Source organism: Rutilus rutilus (genome assembly GCF_951802725.1).
Source record: "Rutilus rutilus genome assembly, chromosome: 2".
Taxonomy (NCBI): Eukaryota; Metazoa; Chordata; class Actinopteri; order Cypriniformes; family Leuciscidae; genus Rutilus; species Rutilus rutilus.
Window position 1 is genome coordinate 53,088,843 of NC_140210.1, and position 22,930 is coordinate 53,111,772.

At 36.9% G+C, this 22,930-nt stretch overlaps 1 protein-coding gene and 1 long non-coding RNA gene across 2 annotated transcripts; both read left to right on the forward strand.

Annotated features, from left to right (window-relative positions):
* Positions 1-2,514, forward strand: LOC311278273 (uncharacterized protein). Its single transcript, XM_084388992.1, has 6 exons — positions 1-279; positions 629-715; positions 1,088-1,165; positions 1,464-1,568; positions 1,652-1,686; positions 1,808-2,514. Exons 1-6 carry the CDS (start codon positions 96-98, stop codon positions 2,201-2,203), a joined length of 885 nt encoding a protein of 294 aa, XP_084245118.1. The 5' UTR covers positions 1-95; the 3' UTR covers positions 2,204-2,514.
* A 17,552-nt stretch (positions 2,515-20,066) lies between these two features.
* On the forward strand, positions 20,067-21,687 carry LOC311286513. Its single transcript, XR_014626577.1, has 4 exons — positions 20,067-20,399; positions 20,678-20,782; positions 20,866-20,900; positions 21,019-21,687. It is a non-coding gene; the product is annotated as an uncharacterized lncRNA (long non-coding RNA).
* The last annotated feature ends 1,243 nt before the right edge of the window (positions 21,688-22,930 follow it).

Sequence of the window (22,930 nt, forward strand, 5' to 3'; positions counted from 1 at the left end):
AGAGAGTTGAGATCAGATGCTCATATGAATCTGGATATGAATCAAATGCAAAGTATTTTTGTAAAGGGGAGTGTAACTATGGAAATAAAAACATCATGGTTAAATCAGGATCTCCAGCTAAAGACGAGAGATTCTCTCTGACTGACAACATGACGGCCAGAGTTTTCACCGTCACCATCACTGATCTGAGAACAGAGGATGCAGGCCAATACTGGTGTGTTGTGAGCAGGACTTTTACTACTGATGTCTATTCAGAGATTGTGTTGCTGGTTAAAGAAGGTAAGTGATTACATTTGTTAATAGCAGAAATGAACTGCATGGAAACAAGCTGAGAGTGAGAGATCAAGTCATTAATCTTGTACAACCCCAGATCCAGAAAAGTTGGATAATTTTGTAAAATGCAATACAAATGAAGAATCTGTGATTTGTTAATTTTGGTCACACTTTATATCAGGGTCCAATTGTCACTATAACTATGACTTGGTAGTGCGTTAAAGTGACTTTACTGGATTTCTTTGGCACAACAAGAAACAGAGTGATTAAAACAGAGATTGAATGAAAGATTGTATGTATTTTAAATGAACTTCAGTGTCAGTGTTTTAAGTTGATCTTTCCTGTGACCCTTCAGATAAAAAGACCACTGAAGTTTCAACCATCAGCCCTTCTTCAGAAACACCGTCATCTTTCAGTACAACAGAACTGAGTCCACAATCAGGTCAGTTCCTCTGTCTGTCGCTCTTTATGACTCTTATTTCTAGAATATTGTGCTTCTAAATGTACTTGAAGTCATTTATATATATTAGATGATTCCTTTGAGATTAAATGTGTTAAAGTTGTTGAAGACTGAAGGTTCAGTCCTCAGATGTTTGCTCCCGGTTATTAAAAAAGCACAAATTGCTTTGGATAAGAGTGTCTTTAGAATGAACATTAACATATTTTCAGTTGAAAGTAATCAGTGTAAATCAATAAACGTTTGTACATATTCACATGATGTGAATGGTTTGTGTGTGAATGTAGAGCTTTAGAGTTTATATGTGTTCATGTTCTCACTGCATGATTCACAGTCACTGGTGTTTCTCTCTGTCAGCGACTCATCAAACAGAAACTGAAACAACAAGAACAACAACAGGAAATACTACAGTTCAACTCTATCAGACAAACACTAGTAAGCACACAAACTACACTACCCATATTGCAACTCTCTGATCACATGATCACTCTTTGAAAGGAAATTGCTTTGAACATTTGTAGAGGCACGTACTCGTGTGGTTAACTTGCTTTGACATCAACCACTTTCCTTCTGAAGAGTTGAGGTTTACCATTGCAGTTTCATTTCAGTTACACAATATAATATTCTATTGTACTATAATACAAATTATTTATATAAATGATAAGAATGTTATTGTTCACTTAACAGTAATATCAGAATCACTATTGTGTTTTATACAATATAATATGTTCAGATCTGGCTTCTGTTGCTGGCGGTCTGGGTTCGGTTCTGCTGGTTCTGACTCTGTGTTCTGGAACCTTCATCATCCTGAAGAAGAGGAAGAGGAAATCTGGGACAGGTAACAGTTTGTTTGTGATCATTAGTGTTATTATTTAGCTCTATTTTAGTGTGTAAATTGACTGACTCTCTATTTTCATGCAGCTTTATTTCAGCAAAACATGCAGCACAACACAGAGGTGAGTGTTCAAATCTTTACCTGTAGAAGATCAGACATGTTAAATGATGATTGTTTATTGATCAACAGAGAGAATTATCTACATAAACTATTCAATTATTGATGTATGTGTTGTTTTTCAGACTGACCGCATGTATGAGGAGATTCCAAACACAGACGTCACCGTGGTAACATCTTCATCCAATCAGACGCCTGCATCTTCATCCAATCAGACGCCTGCATCTTCATCCAATCAGACACCTGCATCACACCACAACAACTGTACAGAAGTATCTACTCTTTACGCCACAGTAAGCAATCGCCATCCTGATTCAAACCCCAGTCACACCCACTCGACCAATCAGGTGACAGATACAGCCGGTGATTATTATGCCAATATAAAGTCTCCTGAAGCAACACAGGACAGCGGGACAGAACTGATCTACGTAACAGCAACACATCCACAAAACATCTCAACACATCCACAAAACATCTCAACAAACGAGGGTCCGATATATTCAGTGATCAACCATAAATGAAAAAGACTCTCAAAATTTGGTAAAATCTACATTGTTTTAATTATTCAATCTTTTGTCACACTTTTATGTACAAAACACAGTTTATAAAGTGTATAATGTATAAATAAAGTTAATATATAACTTCATATATAACAAACAATAAAGAAACATTGTTTGAATGGCCGTCAATGGAGAAAGATGCTGTTGAAGCCGTATAGTGTAGTTTCAACATCTACCAGCAGGGGTTAAGGGGGTTAATATGACATCTACCAGCAGGGGTTAATGGAGTTAATATGACATCTACCAGCAGGGGTTAATGGGGTTAACATGACATCTACCAGCAGGGGTTAATGGGGTTAATATGACATCTACCAGCAGGGGTTAATGGGGTTAACATGATATCTACCAGCAGGGGTTAATGGGGTTAATATGACATCTACCAGCAGGGGTTAATGGGGTTAATATGACATCTATCAGCAGGGGTTAATGGGGTGAATATGATATCTACCAGCAGGGGTTAATGGGGTTAATATGACATCTACCAGCAGGGGTTAATGGGGTTAATATGACATCTACCAGCAGGGGTTAATGGGGTTATTATGACATCTACCAGCAGGGGTTAATGGGGTTAATATGACATCTATCAGCAGGGGTTAATATGACATCTATCAGCAGGGGTTAATGGGGTTAATATGACATCTACCAGCAGGGGTTAATGGGGTTAATATGACATCTATCAGCAGGGGTTAATGGGGTTAATATGACATCTACCATCAGGGGTTAATGGGGTTAATATGACATCTATCAGCAGGGGTTAATATGACATCTACCAGCAGGGGTAAATGTGGTTAATATGACATCTACCAGCAGGGGTTAATGGGGTTATTATGACATTTACCAGCAGGGGTTAATGGAGTTAATATGACATTATGTTTATCAAAGCTTTGAGGCTTCAGCTAAACACACTACATTTCCCACAATTCAACTCTTCTCAGAGCTTATATGATGGAGAAACAGTGTTTGGCAACGATTGTTTCCTTAAAATGTTTTACTTTTTTTTTTTCATAAGCGGTTAACATGTAATTAACATGTTTTGAAATTGGTGTATAAGAAAACAAAAAGTATGCTTGTGACTATTATGATTATTCTTTTATGGTTATTTTGCAGGATTAATCCTTTCAAATATATTATTCTTGTATTAATTAATTTATGAATAATCTATTTTGTCTATTGTATCTTTTGATATAATATACTCATATATCCTATTCCGCTTTGACAGAGTACATGTCTACATTCTGCTGTCACTTCTCTATAAAGTGAGACATGTTCCCCTGCAAAGTCTGGTATCCGGTGTAATATTAGCTGTCGCATGAGTTTAGCAGAAAGTCCAGACATTATGAAAATACTTATTTGTCTCTCGCTGCTTCTATAGTGTTAAAACCACAATGTTTAGCTACGCTTGCAGAATATGAAACCAAGAGGCCAGAGCTGATTCTTAGAAAATATATTTTTGACCTGATTAAAATACTCTTCCTGATCTGATCTGAACTTTGGTATAAATATTGGCACAGCTCATGCATTGCTCTCTCTCTCTCTCTCTCTCTCTCTCTCTCTCTCTCTCTCTCTCTCTCTCTCTCGGTCTGACTAGATCTCACTGCATACAAAACAAAAAAAACAATGTAATTTAGTAGTTTAAAAAGAACAACAGAAAGCACTCAAACATATTAAAGACAGAACAGAAACAGAGAGGACAGGAAACTGGTTGTGATTCGTGAATTCAGAATTAAAGGTCCCGTTCTATGTGATCCCATGTTTCAAACTTTAGTTAGTGTGTAATGTTGTTGTTAGAGTATAAATAATATCTGTAAAATTATAAAGCTCAAAGTAAAAATAATATTTTATTTAACAGAAGTTGACTACAAAAAACGGCTGGATTGGACTACACCCCTCTACTTCCTTCTTTAGTGATGTCACTAGAACCGTAACCTCCGCCCACAGGAACACAGGCGTATTGATGGCGAAATGTCAACAGATGGTTGATGTTTATCTATAATCGGATACTGCAAAAGTTTAATTCGAAGTTAGTTTGCTCTGTCCATTTCACCACGGACTGTTTTTCTAACCTGGAATAATATCAAGCAGACTTCTCTCAGCGTTTCATACTGACGAAGGGGACTATTTCAACTATATTCCAGCAAGCGGTAAGTAGTGATTTAATATGGAAGTAGCGATCACTCTTCACATCGTTCGTTTCTCTTAGTAGGATGAAAATAATCTTACTTAAACTGTGATTAATATACAGAAAGCGATCAAAGAACAATCCCTTTCCAATCGCCCAAGCTATCAATCACACAGCGCGAGTTTATCTGGACACTTGCCAAAACTCGTTATGAAATCAATGACGCTGTTACACTGCACAACGAAGCTCTTACTGTATTTATATGTCTCATGTTTGCATTGGTGAAATCATTAGTGAGAGTGCAGAAACTGCGTTGCAATGATAAGATCTTTCACGCGATCAACAGGCTGTCATCTGCTCAATGCTCATCACTGCAACCTTTTATGTGATGGGAATAGATCTAAATACTTAAAAAACTTCTCACGATTCGTTAATCCAGATAGCTATAATGGTAAAAACGTATAATAGCTGTAATAGTAAAAGTTTTCCAGATAGTTCCACATGTAATGCCAGATATTTCATATGCAAGCATGTCAGCCAATCACAGCAGAGGGCGTTTACACTGAAGTCTCTCAGCAGACACGCCCCTTCAAACAGAGTGTTCAAACCAGGGAATGAAATCAGGCTAGGAAATATGCCTTTTATTTCTAAATTATAACAATTTTTGATCTAAAAAACATACTAACATTATAAGGGCACCCCTGGAAACATTATTAAATAATAAAAATAATCCATGGATGGGACCTTTAATTTCCTGGTCAAAACTGAGAGGCGTTTTCACATCTAACGCCACATGGAAAAACAGACACACAGTCAGTGAACAGTGTGAGTTTGGCCGGCGTTGGGCCGTTTAGTGAAACTGACGCAAATAACAGTTTAAATAAATAAAATAATGATTTAAACTATGTTTTACTTCTGATATAAACATTTAGATTAAATATGCCATTTAAATTAATGGAGTTTAACACTTAAACGTGAAATCATTACTGAGAAGTTACAAAAAAAAATTATATTCAATCAATAGAAATATTTGTTGTTGCCTCTGAACACTTTTCCTGTGGCGTGCTGTTTTAATGTTTTAACCACAGAGATAATTGCTTATCATGATAATACCAGATTGTCTGAGAAAATAGTTTTTTAAGGCCTATATCTGTTTCCATTAAAAACATAAATCAATTAAAAAATACAATTCGGCCAGTGGAAAAGATTGAGAAAAACTTTCTCTGAAATGTTTTTTACACTATTTGATTTATGTATTCAAAAACAAGGCAAGATATAGGCAACTACTTGATTTTTATTAATGTAATGTGTCTTGTACCGTTAATAAACGTTATCACGTGGATGAATAATCATATGCAAATGATATGCAGATGAGGATCTGTATAGTAAAACTAGGCGTTGTAAGCTCCATATATGGTTATTTCGGGGAGGAGACGCATGTGCGCACAATCTTCCGCTGACTGGGATTTATAAAGTGAATTCTGCGCAGGTTCTGGCGTACGAACGGTTTTATAAGTCTGAATATTTTTTTGCTGTACGCCTTTTTGGTTTTCAGGTGCACGTACAATTTTAGTAAGGTTCCTACACACAGTTTTATAAATGAGACCCCAGATCATTTACAGTGACCATCAGTGACCTGAAGATGGAAGATGCTGGACCGTACGGATGTAAAGCTGGATGGATGGATCCTCACTACACACAAATCCAGCTAAATGTGATCAGAGGTGCCTGATATTCAACACTTAAATCTGCAGTCCGTAACTTTAGGCGCTCTAGAGGTTAATAAACTGCTGCGACTGAAGAACGTTGAGCCGGAGCTCCTTCTCTCTGTTTGTGTCTATACATTTAGTACATTTTGAACACAAAACAAGTTACGGACTGCAGCTTTAACACCAATCTGCTTCATCACTCATGTTTATTGTTTTATGAATATATTTATTATGGTGTGACGGCTCTTCTTCATTTCTCAGCTCCAGAGACAACGACACGTGTCCAGATCTCAACATCCAGCATTAGACCGTATAGCAGCACTGAACACACCAGCACAGATACACACACACACACACACACACACACACACTGACATCTGCAATCACATGTGTTTTGATTGTGTTTTCATAACTTTTCCAGGGTTCTCAAGTTTTATCAAAAGCTTGGAGTGAGATCACATGCGGTTAGGGGAGGAGCCCTAATGGAGCCCCGCCCCCACCCCCACCCCCACCCCCCAAATTTTACCCATTGTTCATAATTAACCAGCACAAATTGAAATTATAACAATTGGTAAATCTGATAAATGACAGAGCAATTCATCACATCAAATATACTCTTTAATGTTATATTTCAAAATTACAAATATACAAAAATTACAAAAATATAACAAATTGCTCCAAACAGTTTGGAAAAACAAATCTTTTTGTCTAGTCGAAATCGAAATACAAATGCAATACAAATACAATGGCAATGATTAATGTATGTTTTGACAGGATATAAAATATTACCCAGAGCACTCTGCTTTAATAAGTTACATGTAGCCTTAATGTAACTAGAAAGACTATTAATACAGTATAATATATCATTTAAAATAAAATGAAGAAATACATCTTCATTCCTTCCCATACCCACTAACATTTCCCTTAGTTTCAGATAACGTAAGCTAGCCAAACTGAGCCAAAGCTTCTGGCCTGGTTGCAAAGTAGTTGTAGAGTTTTTGACTGCATCAATAATAATGTATTGAGAATGAGGACATACTCATAGGTAGCTTGCTGTCACGTGACGAATTGAGCCCGTCCACCATTTTGGGAGGATACGCTATCGGTTGCCAGGGGCAACAGTGCAAGAGCAATACAGAGACGGAGCAGGAAAGACGGTTTGAGAAATTACGAGAAAATTAAGAAGAAATGGAGAAGAATGCGGCAAAAGAGAAGGGTCCTTACAGGGAGAAACTTACTACCAATGCCAAACAAAAATTATTATTATTTTTTTACTTTAAATTTTTAAAATATGAAAAAACTGTAACACATGGTTCCTACGTTTTCCATGACGATCGTGTGAGACACTGGAGCAGTTTTTTACACAGCAGTGTTTTCCAGGCATTCTAAAATAGTGCGACAACCTCCTCTACTACCAATACAAACAATGAACGGTGGAATGGCGGAAAGGGGAGGATGACGCGGTCTCTGAGGGCGGGGGCGCTGTGGCGTGACGACATCTCCTCATTCTCAATACGATGGGCTATAATGTTCTAGCCTAAAAATGTTAGACGAGCTTTCTTCCAACTTACCTTCTCCATCACGACGTGTGTTCGCGTGATGTTGTTGGTTACCTAGTAACGAACGTACAGTGGCCGAGAATGTTCCGTCACCTTCTGTGTGTTCGCGCATCTATGTTGCCTAGTAACGAACGCAATCTGGCCGAGATACGTGCTGGCGGCAGGAACCTTCACTTTGTGTGCCTGCGCCTTGTATTCAACGTTATATGGGTCAATGACGTATAAGGATTTTCGACAGGTCAATTTTAAAATACAAAAAAAAATTATATCTGTTGCAATTGTTCAAACATTAAGGATGTTGTGTACACCTAAATTCATTTAAAAATGTCAATTTAAGTGATTTTAGTGTTTTTTCATCTAGATTAATTGTCCGTAGCCTTAAAAAATGTCATGTGGTGCGACTGATTTATCTTAAAATTAATTAATTTCCTTAACATGCTTAAACATTTTTTTTACAAGTTCTTAGTAATTAAAGTGTTTAGAAACCAAGTTTTGCATTTCTTTTGAGTTTTTGTAAATAATGATCTCGTTTTTTGTTCTATAATTTCTGAGTTGCCTTCTTAAATCTAGTTAACAGACTTACTTTTCCTGTAAATCACATAAAACTGATATAAATGTTTTAAAAATATAATTTACTAAAGCATACTGTATCAGTGATTCATATTTCAGCCACAGAAATAAGATATTTTATTTTACATTTAATACAGTGATTGCTTTTATTAGTCGCACCAAATGATAAGTGGTCGCTCCAAATGACACGAAGACCTTATATAGTTAAAAATCTATTTAAAGAGATCAATGACCAATACATTTTATACAAAAAAATTGATTTAAACCAGATTTCATACAAATTTCACAGAATTTTCCTGAACATAAACTTTTTTTTTTAAATAAAAATCACATCAAAAACACAAGTGCACCATTTCTTTTAACTTGACTTAGAATTTCTTTCTAACAAATAATAATGTTATAGATATAAATTATTTCATAAAATTATTGTATACAGGTAACATTTGGGGTCAATAGTTTTTTAAGTAATTAATACTTTTATTAATCAAGGACACATTCAGTTGATAAAAAGTGACAGTAAAGATATTTAGGCTATAATGTTACGAAAGATTCTATTTCAAATAAATGCTGTTCTTTTGAACGTTCTATTCATCAAATAATTCTGACATATAAAATGTATCACAGTTTCCATACAAATATGATAATAATCAGAAGTGTTTCTTGAGCAGCAAATCATTAGTGATCCTGGATCACAAAAACAGTCACAAGTGGCACAGGATATATTTGTGGCAATAGCCAACAATACATTGTATGGGTCAAAATTATCGATTTTTCTTTTATTCCAAAAATCATTAGGATATTAAATAAAAATCAAGTTTCATATTTTGTAAATGTCCTACCATAAATATATAAAATATTTATTTTTGATGAGTGAATATAGCAATATCGCAAACATAAATGGACAACTTTAAAGGTGATTTTCTCAATGTTTCGATTTTTTTGCACCCTCAGATTCCAGATTTTCAGTTGTATCGGCCAAATATTGTTCTATCTTAACAAACCATACATCAATGGAAAGCTTATTTTTTCAGCTTTCATATGATGTATAAATCTCAATTTAAAAAATTTACCCATGTGACTGGTTTTGTGGTCCAGGGTTACATATTAGAATGATTTCTGAAGGATCATGTGACACTGAAGACTGGATTAAAGATGCTGAAGATTAAATTTAGCTTTGATCACAGGAATAAATTACAGTTTACTATATATTCACATAGAAAACAGATATTTTATACTGTAATAATATTTCACTCTTCTCCTATCAAGGTACTCCGCTATTGCTGCAGGGTCAGAATTTTTTCGCTTGGCAGTGGCATCTGGTAAAATAGATTAAAATAGTTTTAAACAAATAAATAGGCAATAATAAATACACTACTAATAAATGCTTAATTACTAAACTGAAATTACATGCTCTAATTTTTTGTTGTTGCATTTTTCTCATATTGTACAAAGAGTAAACAAACTTGAAATATATGAAGAAAATATCCCAAATAACATAATCTATTCCAAATGATACTAAATTAAAGTATTTTTTGTATATAAACTGTCAATTGAATATTAAAGCATAAAACTGCCAATCTAGGACATATATCTATCATGTAAAACAGTCTGCAGTGGTCGCACCACATGATATTTGGTCGCACCACATGATGTTTTCAAATTCATTCAAAATTTACAGGCACAGAATTGGCCACCTATACAAAACAAGCTAGCTTCCCCAAAAAAGGTCACTATGAAGTGTATAATACAAATATATATTTGTAGAAATAACTTTAATATTAATTTTTTTTTTGAGGTCATACCACATGACATCCAAATTTGGCAACTACATACCAACCATTACAGAGGTTTATTTTTTTTCCAATTTGAGAGAATTACAAACCTGCTTGCTGCTTCCATGGGTCCTTGGTAAATTGGTATATGATGTAACGTCCTGTGTTTGAATCGTTTTCAACATTAAAGTCCCAAAATGGTAGTTCCTTGATGGTCACACCACATGATATTTCATAAAATGGACATCATCGGACAAAGTTTGTTTGTATATTATGATGGAAATATAAATACAAATGCTTTGAATTTTTTTAAAGGATTACAAAACATTTTGGAAATCATGCCAAATAGTGCAGAAAATAAATTTGAATAAATTCAGAGTAATTTCAAAGACGTTTTCAAAACAGAAGTTATGGCCGGACGGTCGCACCACATGATGTTTTGACACTTTAAATAACAAAAAAAATAACAAATAAGTAAAGGTGTTTGATGAGTTAAAGTGAGTACATACATGGGAGAGGTACTTCAAATATGCAGTATCTTTTTATGCATTTAAACCCGTTTTTGCCTGAAAAAATGCAATCGGACAGAAAATTTAGGCGTCACGTCATTGACCCTAAAGCTTGCAGGATAACTTGGTTGGCATTGCCTTTTCAGCGTGAGAAATACACGGTGTGGCGTGTGAGTGTGTGAACTGGTTGAATTGCGTGTGTCACGGCCAATGCGTGAGACTTGAGAACCCTGCTTTTCAGAGCTTAAAGAGGCTATATGCAACTTTTTCCCCAAAATAAACGTAACAATAGCCTTTTTATTTGACCATTTATGACTCAAACATCTCCTGATGAGCATACTGACACCTTGTCAGCTCACGGTGGGTGCACCTATAAGCCTGTATCCTATTTTTCCTATTTTCTGTCGGGTCGGATTTTTCGCGCGCTGTCTGCAGATGTGACGTCAAGCACGTTCATGTTAAACGTTTCAGATCACTCTGCCACCACCGCTAGTCAGCAAACAAACTTAGTTTCTCAAACAATATATGTATTTGACTGTTCTTACCTCTGTAAACATAATGTTGACTTCTTTGCAGCGGATGACTTGTGAAGTGTGCACGTACGAGAGCGAGCAGAAAGGAAGAGCAGTTCCGTTTTTTGGCCACAGGTGTCAGTCGCGAGTTTAAATTTCAGAAAATCGCATGTAGCCTCTTTAACCTCCATCAAAACATTAATAGTTAGTCTGATTATAGTGAAAACAGAGATATCAAAGCTTCTAAACACAATTTTAATGCTGCATTCAAGATCATTCATGTCTTACACAAACTTGCATCAACTTGGAAACTTGAAAGCTTCAACGTCTGTGAAAAATAAACCAAAATTGCATCACACTGAACATTTAGAGGTTGTGATGTTCCTCAACACTCGAATCAAATGTACAACAACTGAATGTTTGACGCATCATTTGACAGTCAGTGTTTTCGTGGTTCTGCAGTTTCTGAGTAAAATCATCTCATAATTACAGTAATAACACGAGTCCAGATTTACGAGGGTTTGACAGAGACTTTTATCCAAAGTGACTCTGTATCAGTTCAGATAATAAAGTGTCTTCTAAATGAACATTTATATAATGTGATTATCAGTATTCAGTGATATGAACAGAAAACACAACATTTGTTGATATGCAGCAATAGCAAACAGTGTTAAGTGTGTTTGTCTATTATTATTATGTGTTATTATATCACTGCATGAGCGACACATTCACAGTCACTGGTGTTTCTCTCTGTCAGCGACTCATCAAACAGAAACTGAAACAACAAGAACAACAACAGGAATTACTACAGTTCAACTCTATCAGACAAACACTAGTAAGCACACAAACTACACTACCCATAATGCAACTCTCTGATCACATGATCACTCTTTGAAAGGAAATTGCTTTGAACATTTGTGGAGACATTTTGGTTTGACATCAGCCGTAAAGGGAAGTGTTTTCTTCTGAAGAGTCGAGGTTTACCATTGCAGTTTCACTTCAGTTACACAATATAACACCTGTATATTTACAATATTATAATATTCCTAATGGTACAATAATCAAAGGAATTTATATTAGTTATTAGAATGTTATTGTTGATTTTCCAGTATAATCAGAATCAGTTTGTGTTTCATCATGTAAATATCATGTGTTTAGCGTTGCCTTCAGATCTGGCTTCTGTTGCTGGCGGTCTGGGTTCAGTTCTGCTGGTTCTGACTCTGTGTTCTGGAACCTTCATCATCCTGAAGAAGAGGAAGAGGAAATCTGGGACAGGTAACAGTTTGTTTGTGATTATAAAGTCCTGTTTTTAGTGTTGAAATTGATTTGTCTTTTTTCTCTATTGATGCTCCATTCAGCTTTATTTCAGCAAAACATGCAGCACAATACAGAGGTGAGTGTTCAAATCTTTACCTGTAGAAGATCAGACATGTTAAATGATTGTTTATTGATCAACAGAGAGAATTATCTATGTTAACTAGATTATTAATGTATGTGTTGTTTTTCAGACTGACCGCATGTATGAGGAGATTCCAAACAGTGATGTCGCCATGGTAACATCTTCCTCCAATCAGACGCCTGCATCTTCACCCAATCAGACGCCTGCATCTTCATCCAATCAGACGCCTGCATCACACCTCAACACCCACCCAAAAGTCTCTACTGTTTACGCCACAGTAACCAATCAGCAGCCTGATTCAAACCCCAGTCACACCCACTCGACCAATCAGGTGACAGATACAGCCGGTGATTATTATGCCAATATAAAGTCTCCTGAAGCAACACAGGACAGCGGGACAGAACTGATCTACGTAACAGCAACACATCCACAAAACATCTCAACACATCCACAAAACAGCTCAACAAACGAGGTTCCGATATATTCAGTGATCAATGATAAATGAAAAAGACTGTCCACAGACATTGTCACGAATCAAGCCTCTGTGGTTCCTCCTACTCGCCTCCAGAGGGCTCCCTCTCCCGAATATTGACATTATCCATTTAAACTCTATTCCCCATGACCCGTGCCTGGCACTGGTTATCTGCACACCTGCCGTTCATCATTCAGACTATTTATTCAGTCTCTCTCCACTCCATCATTGCGAAGTCTTGTTCTGCCCTGGCTGACGTTTCTGACCGTATCGTTTCACTGCCTTCGTGACTCTACTTTGTTTGCCTGGAGACTCGCTACTCTGTTTGCTGCCTGCCCTGAAACTCTGCCTGCCTTTGCATTATTAATAACAGTAACATACTGTAAAGATTACAATGAAGAACTGTAAATTCACAGCTGCTCTTGTTTTGCTGCTTTTACAGGTGTGCTGTATAATTGTAGTTTATGATTTACAGTACTCTTGTACATTTACAGGCTTTACAACCAAAATTGCCAGTAAGTTGCTGTCAATTTTACAGCAATTTTTTACAGTGTTCGTTTGTGTTCAGCCTTGGATAATATCTCTTTTGCTGGTGTTTGATCCCTGCCTGTTTGTTCTACGTTTACTGCTGATAATATATATATATTTTACTGTTATCAGTTTATAAAGTGTATATACTCCAGGGTGGCCGCGGGTCCTTAAAAAGTCTTAAAATGTCTTAAATAAAGTTTTCCTAATAAAAGGCCTTAAAAAGTATTAAAATGTCTTAAATTCAGATTCGATAGGTCTTAAATATTTCTGGTCACGTTACCGCTAAAATGTCTCCAGTCTGACGGACCTAATGTCCGTCAAATAACCAGTGAAGCATCAAATTCGCGTCTATTCGCGTCTTTGCATTGACTTTGTATGTAATCTACTCACGCAAACAATTAAATTCGCGTTTGGTGTGAACACACCATAAGAGACGCCGGCGCGACCACAACAGTGCCCAACATCAAATGGCAAACGTATAATGCAAGCGGAACGAAACTGCTCGTTATACGCTGATTTCACGCAGCCGCCATTTTGAAATCGAAAGTGAGGCTCCGGTGGGAAAAACCCCGGAAGTAAAGATAAACAACAATGCCTTTGGACTACCAACCTGAAGCTGCTGCCGCGATTTACACTTTTGGATGTTAATATCCAATATAGGATATGTATATAGTTCATTCCTGCTTCTTTTTTTACTTTCTGAATTATATAAAAAAAATATTTTATTTATAAATGAATTTCACTGTATATAGTCTAAAGTATGAAAGAAATGTATGTACAGTTTTAGAATTGACACAACATCATTAAACACAACAATACGCCATCGCATTCACGACTCTCCTGTGATTAAAGGCGACACTTCCGGTTTTCTTCCCACCGGAGCCTCGCTCTCGATTTCAAAATAACGGCTGCGTGAAATCAGCGTATTGTGTGGTTGAAGGACCGTTTATCAGTTTGGACCAGTGCAGCGCGAGCCGATCGTGATCATGCGACACTGTTACTACACAGCGCTAATAAGAGATACAGTAAAGAAAGCATTTGAATTCGCCACAGAACTGACAGAAGTAATAACATCGCTGCGAGATCTAGTGAGTAGCATTCATATGTCTCCGTTATTAACGGATCAACAGCGTTGACATGGAAACCTGGAAGAAACACTGTGCCATGAATGAACTATCGAGCGTCCACAGATCAGCAACATTCACCATGGATTTACTGTAGTAACACTAACTGCAACCATGGACGTTTGGCAGGAATAGTAGGCTATAATGCCTTCAAGTAACATTACGTCGGTTTTATTTTGACATTATGAATACAATTGCTGCCCTCAAATGTTAATCTGAACTACTACAATATGACATTTCATTTTTTCCAAGGAGCTGTTTTGTTTTATATGCTCCTAAGAAGAGTCAATTATAGCTCTAGAATTGCTCAAAGTAAAAAAAATATCATACTTTATGATGTTAGTTTTAATATAAAAAAGAATAAAAAATTTAAATCAAGGAAATTTCTCTGGCATTTATTTCTTTATGCTGTATCAAAAACGTACCGAACCGAACCGAACCATGACACAAGTGTATCGTATCGAACTGAACCGTGAATTTTGTGAACCGTTACACCCCTAATATATACGCATGTAATATAATGTGTATTTCCATCACAGGTTTGGTCTTAAATTTCATTCAAAGTGGCATTAAAAAGGTCTTAAAAAGTCTTAAATTTAACTTGTTCATATCTGTAGACACCCTGTACTAACCAGAAATGTTACTAACAACTAAAAAAGAAATGTAAATAAAATGTAAAAATGACACAAAATTCAATATTCTTTGGTACACCTCATCTACAGTTCAATAAAGCTATTAAAAATGTAAAATACAGCAGAAACCAGCGATTATGAGGCAATTCACACAAGAGGCAACATTAAGAAAGCAGAGAATCAGAGCAATGATGAAGTTTAAGTGCAAAAGGCAGTAGCTTTGACAAGATATTGTATAAAACACTACACAGCTCTTTATATCTTCTCAGGCTCCTTCAGGACATGATCACACAAACCAAGTTTCGAGTTCATAAAATACATCATATTACTACAAAATAGTAAATGGCCAACATGGGAAAGTTGGGTGTCGTTCAGCTTGATATTAAACTATTGAAGGTCAAACTATTTATAGGGATCTCCCAGTCACGTGACCCCTAGCCGAGTGTCAGCCATTTTGACGGAATACTTCAGCGCACCTACATACATGAGAATGCGGATTATCACATGTTTTATGACAGCAAATTGATTAAAATAATATAATAGTATATAATGGGTCACTGTATTAATTATCTTGAGCCTGCTGTAATGTTCCTATAAATATATTTTCTTTCCAACTGTGCATTCTGAATAATAAATAGGCTAAATATATGTATCCACTAAGCTGCTGCAGTCCGCTCGTCTTCCCATTAACAGTTTTTTTTTTCTTCTCTTTCTGACATTTCATACCTGTTGGGTTTACATTTTTTAATTAAATTGACTATAAAAAAAGATTGCCTGTGTGTGCTGGTGTTTATTCCAGTCTTTTAAAATAGTTGAATGAATGCGCGATCGTGCCTGTAACGATGTTAAATAGGCTAATGTTAGGCTATTTAATCAATAATGTACACAGGGTAGAGGAGAATGACAGTCAACTATATTATAGCATTTTGGGCATAAACATGTAAACAGTGAAAAGATTGACATTGAAAAATGACACAGAATGATAAAAATTTAATATTTAATTCAAAAAATAAATGTTCGTGGTTCACACTGATGTTATTCATTTGTTCTCACACACTTCAGCGTCACGGTCACTGGTTTAGACGAACACTGACCATTATCTATTATTAGCACAGCGGCCGTCAGCTAACTCTTCACGTCATGTCATCACAAAAAGAAATATACAAGAGGAAGATAAAGGAATTAGAAATCATAGATCCATATGAAGCACCACAAGTTCTTTTTTTACAGACATTAAATGTGTAGAAAAACTTCCTGACATTGAGTTCGGTGACATACAGCTAAGTTACCTTATTCACTTCCCATCACGCTACACCGGAGCTTCATTAAAAGCATACACAAGCTTAGCAGGCTATCGTTATCACAGCATCGCTCGGGCATGATAGAAGAATAGATGAATATTTCGCGACGAGCTGTATCAGAGCCCGTCTCTGGCTGTATTATAACCAGCGGTTTAGCATTTTCTATTCCGTCAAGATGGCTGCTCTAAATGGCGTGACGTCACGCGGGACATCCCTATTGGCTAAAATATCAATTGTCCATTATCCGCCAACACTAGGTGGCGCTGTGCCGAAACTCCTCACGTTCCCTCAGGGTAAGATGGCTGTAGAGGTGCAGGTCTGACATCAGTTTGTCGGCCAAATCTTGGAAGCGAGTTGCATTTTAGCACTTCTGGTTTCATCGTCCCGAAGTCAATGGGTTTTTGAAATGGGTTTTGGTTAAATGGCTGAAATAAGGTCTGTGGTGAACACAAGCTCAAGACACGCTTTATTCTACCACATAAAATACATCAGTATTTCCCCACTCGTGATTTATTGAAGCTGTTACTTGTCTTGAAAAAGGCGGTTGCTAACAAGTGTCTAAATGTGACGACAGAGTCAGTCGAGGAGATTAAAAGTCATCAGCCGAACATGTAAACTCAGTCGCTTTTACAGCATCGATAAGCTTATAATTGAGATTGATAAACTATTCTAACTCAAACCTTCAGGGAAAATGTTTCTAGATAAAAACTGAAAGAGTTGTCGGAGGTTTAGTGATGGTGACGTTGAAGTCATGTGACCGTGATGTAGTTCGTTTATAGCCTACCTTTAGCTTTTCACTTCTGGCGACTGCATTTAGGCTTCAATATTCATAAAAGTTGTGTTCTTCTGAAACATGTGTGTATCATGAACTTTTGTTGATCACAGAGCTTGTTTTGTTTTTTTTGCAATAATCCAGAAGCCTATGGGAAAATCCTATTGTGTTTTGGTCGAGGGAATCAGTGTGATGTGAACTGCCGGCTGGACTACAAGTGTAAGACTCTTCTTTCTTATGATGATGAACACAGGAAGAGAACTGATACTTACATTTACATTTACATTTAGTCATTTAGCACACGCTTTTATCCAAAGCGACTTACAAATTAGATACTTGATACTTGAGAAGTTGTTCTGTTACTAAAATACTGCAGGATAATCATTTGTTTAAAACAATGACAGTGTTTATAGTGTATTTTACATGAATAAACAATATTACCACCATATTTTATTTTGATCTCATCATTTATATTTAATATACCCTAGAAGAGTTGTTCACTGGAACGCTGTGTGAAACACTCATATTTTACACACTGTGTAAATGTCACAGATCCTCATTCCCTCTTATAATGAAGTGGATCATCTCTTCCTCACAGAGTAAAACACTGCTTATATATTTAATAAGGTTTGGTGAATCATCACTGATGTCCTGTAGAGCTGATGTGGTTAGAGAGACAGAAAGGGGAAGGAAATATATATTTCAGTTGCTGACACACATTGTTCTCTCAGTACGGAAGAGAACGACAGTAACGTTTGTCACACAGAATTTGGTCTTTTATTGAAGCGAAACACTTGTCAAATTTCATCATGTTGGACGTCCTGCTGCTCTTTTCCAGCATCTGTACAGGTGAGTTTGAGACTCTCAGCTCTTTTACACAGAGTTTGACATCTTCTCTTGTTTTTCCTCTGTTATCACATGATCATCAGACTCATATGGATGATATTTGTCAGTTATTATTCTGGCCTGCTTATGTCTCTTGCTCACACATAACAGCTCTATATAATGATATTTGTGTTTTCAGCTGTTGTTGTTGGAGCTCCACAGAGAATTACTGGATACAGAGGAGAGAGAGTTGAGATCAGATGCTCATATGAATCTGGATATGAATCAAATTCAAAGTATTTTTGTAAAGGGGAGTGTCCCAGCATTGGATATAGAAAAATCATGGTTGAATCAGGATCTCCAGCTAAAGACGAGAGATTCTCTCTGACTGACGACACGACGGCCAGAGTTTTCACCGTCACCATCACTGATCTGAGAACAGAGGATAAAGGCAAATACTGGTGTGGTGTGGAGGGGATTATTTTTGATGTCTACTCAAAGATTGTGTTGCTGGTTAAAGAAGGTAAGCGATTACATTTGTTAATAGCAGAAATATGGAAACAAGCTGAGAGTGAGAGATCAAGTCATTAATCTTGTACAACCCCAGATCCAGAAAAGTTGGATAATTTTGTAAAATGCGATACAAATGAATAATCTGTGATTTGTTAATTCTGTTTTAACTTTATTTAACTGACAAAAGTACAAAGAAAAGATTTCCCATGTTTTGGTCACACTTTATATCAGGGTCCAATTGTCACTATAACTATGACTTGGTAGTGCGTTAAAGTGACTTTACTGGATTTCTTTGGCACAACAAGAAACAGAGTGATTAAAACAGAGATTGAATGAAAGATTGTATGTATTTTAAATGAACTTCAGTGTCAGTGTTTTAAGTTGATCTTTCCTGTGACCCTTCAGATAAAAAGACCACTGAAGTTTCAACCATCAGCCCTTCTTCAGAAACACCGTCATCTTTCAGTACAACAGAACTGAGTCCACAATCAGGTCAGTTCCTCTGTCTGTCGCTCTTTATGACTCTTATTTCTAGAATATTGTGCTTCTAAATGTACTTGAAGTCATTTATATATATTAGATGATTCCTTTGAGATTAAATGTGTTAAAGTTGTTGAAGACTGAAGGTTCAGTCCTCAGATGTTTGCTCCCGGTTATTAAAATGTACAAATTGTTTTGGATAAGAGTGTCTTTAGAATGAACATTAAAATATTTTCAGTTGAGAGTAATCAGTGTTATGAATAAAAGAATATACAACTGCTGTTCATATTCACATGATGTGAATGGTTTGTGTGTAAATGTAGAGCATTAGAGTTTATGGGCCCTATCTTGCACCCAGCGCAATTGACTTTGTACACGGACGCATGTATCATTCCTATTTTGCACCCGCGCAAAGCGGACTTTTCCCTCCACAGAAGCACGTCGGTTAACTAAGAAATACACTTGCGCTCCCCGGGGCGGTTCAGCGCAAAGAGGAGGCGTGTTCCGGCGCAAGCGTTCCCTCATGCTATTTTACAGGTTTAGAAAACAATTGCGCCACTAACCGAAAAAAAACTGTTTAAAGTCAGTGGCGCGTTGCGCATGTTATTCATATGCTATTTTAAGGGCGCATGCTTGGCCTTAATCAATGTAGCGTGTGCACAACGTGCATACACTTTGATTCTCTCATCTACACACAGACGCAGCAGTTATCATTTTTGCAAATCATACATTATTACGATAGATAGATAGATAGATAGATAGATAGATAGATAGATAGATAGACATTTTATTATAAAAGCATACATCTAGCTTACACATTTACCCAAATTATCATACGCCTGTTTAACCGAAGTTAATTTGGGTGTGTTTCTCCATCCCCAACGCCCCTGATGAGAACGTCGGTCTCCTCGGCTGTGAAGCGCTCCTCACGTGCGCCGGGCAAATCCGCCGTTATATTAGGAATCCGCTTTAGAACAAGCGCGCCTGCTCTTAAAGGGAATGTGAGATGTCGCTCTGATTGGTTTATTTCACGTTACGCCCAAACCACACCTATGAATAATGAAGCTACTTCAGACCAACCCATTTTAGATTTGCGCCAGGCGCAAGAGTCATTTATCCCGCTGGGGAAATAGCAACAGTGCCAAGACCCGCCCACAAAGTTACTTGCGCTTTGCGCTTTGACACTTGCGTTTCAGATCGTTAAAATAGGGCCCTATATGTTTTTGTGTTATCACTGCATGAGCGGCACATTCACAGTCACTGGTGTTTCTCTCTGTCAGCGACTCATCAAACAGAAACTGAAACAACAAGAACAACAACAGGAAATACTACAGTTCAACTCTATCAGACAAACACTAGTAAGCACACAAACTACACTACCCATAATGCAACTCTCTGATCACATGATCAATCTTTGAAAGGAAATTGGTTTGAACATTTGTAGAGACACGTACTCGTGTGGTTAACTTGCTTTGGCATCAACCACTTTCCTTCTGAAGAGTTGAGGTTTACCATTGCAGTTTCATGTCTATTGTACTATAATACAAATTATTTATATAAATGATAAGAATGTTATTGTTCACTTAACAGTAATATCAGAATCAGCATTGTGTTTTATACAATATAATACGTTCAGATCTGGCTTCTGTTGCTGGCGGTCTGGGTTCGGTTCTGCTGGTTCTGACTCTGTGTTCTGGAACCTTCATCATCCTGAAGAAGAGGAAGAGGAAATCTGGGACAGGTAACAGTTTGTTTATGATTATTATTGTTATTATTTACTTTTATTTTAGTGTGTAAATTGACTGACTCTCTATTTTCATGCAGCTTTATTTCAGCAAAACATGCAGCACAATACAGAGGTGAGTGTTCAAATCTTTACCTGTAGAAGATCAGACATGTTAAATGATTGTTTATTGATCAACAGAGAGAATTATCTACATAAACTATTCAATTATTGATGTATGTGTTGTTTTTCAGACTGAACGCATGTATGAGGAGATTCCAAACACAGACGTCACCGTGGTAACATCTTCATCCAATCAGACGCCTGCATCACACCTCAACAACTGTACAGAAGTCTCTACTCTTCACGCCACAGTAACCAATCCTGATTCAAACCCCAGTCACATCCACTCGACCAATCAGGTGACAGATACAGCCGGTGATTATTATGCCAAAATAAATTCTCCTGAAGCAACACAGGACAGCGGGGCAGAACTGATCTACGTAACAGCAACACATCCACAAAACATCTCAACACATCCACAAAACATCTCAACAAACGAGGGTCCGATATATTCAGTGATCAACCATAAATGAAAAAGACTCTCAAAATTTGGTAAAATCTACATTGTTTTAATTATTATTTAATCTTTTGTCACACTTTTATGTACAAAACACATAAAAAAATAAAGTGTATAATGTATAAATAAAGTTCAAATATAACTTCATATATAACAAACAATAAATAAACATTGTTTGAATGGCCGTCAATGAAGAAAGATGCTGTTGAAGTCGTATAGTGTAGTTTCAACATCTACCAGCAGGGGTTATTGGGGTTAATATGACATCTACCAGCAGAGGTTAATGGAGTTAATATGACATCTACCAGCAGGGGTTAATGGAGTTAATATGACATCTACCAGCAGGGGTTAATGGGGTTAATATGACATCTACCAGCAGGGGTTAATGGAGTTAATATGACATCTACCAGCAGGGGTTAATGGAGTTAATATGACATCTACCAGCAGGGGTTAATGGGTTAATATGACATCTACCAGCAGGTATGACATCTACCAGCAGGGGTTAATGGAGTTAATATGACATCTACCAGCAGGGGTTAATGGAGTTAATATGACATCTACCAGCAGGGGTTAATGGGTTAATATGACATCTACCAGCAGGTATGACATCTACCAGCAGGGGTTAATGGAGTTAATATGACATCTACCAGCAGGGGTTAATGGGTTTATGGGGTTAATATGACATCTTCCAGCAGGGGTTAATGGGTTAATATGACATCTACCAGCAGGTATGACATCTACCAGCAGGGGTTAATGGAGTTAATATGACATCTACCAGCAGGGGTTAATGGGGTTATGGGGTTAATATGACATCTTCCAGCAGGGGTTAATGGGGTGTCATCGTGTCATTATGAAGTCTTCAGCAGGTTAACGTTAGACTGCACCACTTTGTCATGATCTAGTTAGTTTCCATCAGGGGTTAATGGGGTTAATATGACATCTACCAGCAGGGGTTATTATTACATCTACCAGCAGGGGTTAATGGAGTAAATATGACATCTACCAGCAGGGGTTAATGGGTTGTTACTAAACCTCAACAACTTGTCAAGAACAGTATAGATTTGATTAGATTTTGATTGAGAATTTAACCCTTTCACACGTAAGTTTAAAATATTCTGGCTGACCCCTCAGCGTGAGTTTTTCAAGGCGACCGTTATTTAGAACGTGTCACTTTATGGTTTTCATGGTGACGCGTCATTGCTTGTCACGTGACATACCGCAGCAACAACAGCGCTGAATGAATGATGATCTGCTTTTATGTCAGTTTTCCTTTTTAATTCAAAATATTCACAAATTTGTTAGCTATGGCATGAAATATCTGATATTCCGATTGTCAAATATATGCAAGTGGAAGTGTTTTGTTGTTTAAACACCTTTATAACGATCGCGTTAGTTGAGCTGTATGTGCGATGGGCGCTGCAATCTTAGTTTGTGCCACAGACGCAGTTCAGAGAATCGGATCTGTTGGATTTACAACACGTGAATTCATCCACTTCTCCCGACATACATAAAAGTAAGTTGCTGGTGAACTGGGAGAAGAATACACAATGTGGATCTGATATGAATAAAATGTAATTATAATGGAA